The sequence below is a fragment of the Etheostoma spectabile genome, chromosome 9 (genome assembly GCF_008692095.1).
Source record: "Etheostoma spectabile isolate EspeVRDwgs_2016 chromosome 9, UIUC_Espe_1.0, whole genome shotgun sequence".
NCBI lineage: Eukaryota > Metazoa > Chordata > Actinopteri > Perciformes > Percidae > Etheostoma > Etheostoma spectabile.
This window is the reverse complement of record NC_045741.1, coordinates 12,402,557-12,405,599: the sequence shown is the minus strand read 5'-3', so window position 1 is coordinate 12,405,599 and position 3,043 is coordinate 12,402,557. Positions and strand designations below refer to the sequence as shown.

Sequence of the window (3,043 nt, the reverse complement as noted above, 5' to 3'; positions counted from 1 at the left end):
GGGGATAGCAGTTATTGAATTAATCATGTTATCTTTCATCTGCATTGTGTTCCGGAAGAAAGAGGAATGGTGTACAGATAAGATTGCACACCAATTTTATTTAGCAGTGGGAGACATTGTAATAAAAAAACTTCTAAAATATGCTTGCACTGTGCTGTCATTTTAAATGATTACCTACGTTAGCCAAATTGTTTACCACGACCCATGCTCAGAGCTTTCAACAAATGTAAGATCATTGAAAGCCAAGTCAATCAAAGTAAAAGTCCTCACCCTCAGAAAGGTCGTCTGGGATGCTGGGTTCATCGTCGAGCACCGGGACGCTGATGTCCTGGAAGTCTTCTCTCCTCTCTGTGAAGCTCTCACACTCCAGACAGCGAGTCCTAAGAACCAGTCGGCCCTGGAACAAGTGCTCCATCAGGTCCAGGCCCTCTGGGTAGAATAAAAGGATTTTATGACTGAGTCACATAGGAACTAAAAGGTATTTCTACTCCAACTGTTTGATCACTGCTTTTACAATAGAGTAATTTTTTCTTTTTTTATATCACAATATATATTGCAGGGGAAAAATGTGGCAATGTCAGCTTTTTCCAATATTGTGCAGGCCTACCCCATATCTGTACATTAGGATTATAGTTACTTGGCTACTAACCTAGCAGCTGAAAAAAAAAAAAAGAATTCCTTTTGAATGAACGTAAATAAGCAGATCTCTGGCAAGTATGATCTCTTAATTCTCAATTTCTTTATAAGTTACCAACTTAATATTTATCAATTCTACTTATATCCCAATATTTTTAACCAAATACCTAAATATCAAAATTGTGGCGATATTGTAGTGTTGACAATTTTGCTTACACAAAATATGCACACAATGAGATTTTTCATTAATAATCATCAGATATGTTGATTTAATCAATCAAGTTTATTTGTATAGCCCTTTACAATAGCCGGAAGGTACCCCAAAAGTGCTTTACAACAAAGCCATAAACAATACATAACACATACAAACATACAGATCAATTAAAAGTGCTGTAGTGGTGCAGCGCTGCAGGACATTAAAAGCCTTCGAGAAAAGTATAAAAGGAGACAGCAATGAGGACACCTAAAGACCGTATTGCCCTAGTGGGAATTAAATGCTAATTAAAAAAGTGGGTCTTAAGCTCGTTTTAAAAAGGCTGAGGTCAGTAGTGGTGCGGATGTCAGGGGTAGTTTGTTCCACAGTCTGGGAGCAGCGACGGCAAAAGAACGATCGCCCACTGTTAAGTCTTGACCTCGGGACCTCTAACAGACACTGACCCGAGGAGCGCAAGGCTCTGCCACAATCGCGAACAGTTAAAATCTCAGTCAAGACGAGGGGGCCAAGCCATAAATGGCGTTAAAAACAAACAGCAGGAGTTTAAATCAATTCTAAAACGGACTGGAGCCGTGGAGTGACACGCACCGGGGTAATGTGTTCACGCTGGACTGCTTGTTTAAAAATCGGGCAGCAGCGTTCTGCACGAGTTGGAGATTTAATAACTATATGGGTAAAGGCAAACAATAGAACAGCTAGAACAGCCTGGGGTGTTCAGAAAATGACATCCCTTTACTGTCATGTAGTCTTTAAAACCAGTAAAAGACAACACTTGTGTCCTCAGGATATTACAATATCCAAAATGGAAGACAATTTCTAGCATCATATATCAATATAATATTGATATACTGACCAGCCCTGATTAAATCAATACTAAACAAAAATATCTTGCTTAAGTACTGCTGCTATCCTATTACTCAGAAGAATCTCATACCTTGAAGTTTGACTGCCTTCTTGTCTTCAGCCATGTCTTGGGGTGAACTCTCCACGCTGGTCTTCTCATTGGGACTTTGGTCTCCGGCCAGTCCATTCTCCTGCTCTGGTTTGTTTTGGTTCTTCACACTCGTGGAGCTGATCTTCCCCACACTGAGGAACTTGGAGAAAATACTCGGCTGTTTCCCAGAAGGCCTCAGCCAGCTCAGCTTAGATCTCTTCTTTCTTTTCCCATCAGACTCTTTAGATGCCTTTTCACCTTTCCCTTCATTGTCACTCCCTTTGTCCTCCTCCCTATTCAGTGTCTTCATCCCTTCATTCTCCACCTCCTCTTTATCTTTGTCTCGGGTGCCGTCCATCATGATGTCACTGGAGGACTTCCTTTTGGAGCGAGTGAGGGGTCTATTAACCTCTTCATCACATGTCTTAGACTTGACAGATTTTGGCTTCTTTTTAGCATTTCCCACTTCAGTGTCACTCTTCCTCTTTCCACTGACTTGGCCGTCCTCTTCTGTCGCAGGGCTGCTTGAACCCAAACGGACACCAGGCTCAAGTTTAACCTCAGGCTCATCGGCATCCTCCCTATCCAGCTCCAACTCCTTTCTGATGGTGACACAAGCCTCCTGGATATTTCCCAGGATGCACTGCAGCACCTCCTGGGCATCGTGCTGAAGATAGCCCTCATACATGGGGTTCAGCTGCCTGCAAAACACGTAGAGCAGTCACTCACAATTACTTCACTGATGGATGTAAAAAGTAAAATAAAAAAATAACATTTGGAGTTAGCACCTGTCTAAGGGGCTACTTAAATAAAAATATAACAGTAGATTGTTTCGGTTTAAAAATTATAAACGTGTGCCGTTATTCTGTGTCTTTGACTGTTGCTCAAATGAAATAAGTCATTTTAACAGCACAGATTTGGTGATGATGCCAATGACAAACCCAATTAGTCAGGGTTTGTACAACTTTTCCAAGGTCAAATTCAAGCACTTTAAAGGTCCATTTTAAAGCTTTTTCCAAAACCTTACACCACCAATACATAGTCAAAATTATGATTTAGTGTTTTTGTCACATTAAGACATAATGCTATAAAACAGCCAAATTTGTGTTTCCTAATAGCAAAGGATCAGATATTTAAGCAAAACAGTTTTATTTTCTAAATGTATCACGGTCCACGTAGACATTGCTTGCTATCTAACCTGCCTGAGTCAGTGTAAGGGGGAGGGTTTGAGCCAAATGACATGCAGCTGGGTCATTCTG

The 3,043-nt window shown here is 40.9% G+C and overlaps 1 protein-coding gene across 3 annotated transcripts in view; it reads right to left on the bottom strand.

The window, feature by feature from the left end:
* usp1 (ubiquitin specific peptidase 1) overlaps positions 1-3,043 on the bottom strand; it is a 12,377-nt gene that overhangs the window by 3,116 nt on the left and 6,218 nt on the right. For all 3 annotated transcript variants that reach the window (XM_032525031.1, XM_032525033.1, XM_032525032.1), the window contains exons 6-7: positions 1,785-2,485; positions 271-429 (exon numbers count right to left, since the gene is read on the bottom strand). In XM_032525031.1, coding sequence (XP_032380922.1) covers positions 271-429; positions 1,785-2,485 — 860 coding nt within the window. The remainder of the gene's footprint in view (positions 1-270; positions 430-1,784; positions 2,486-3,043) is intronic.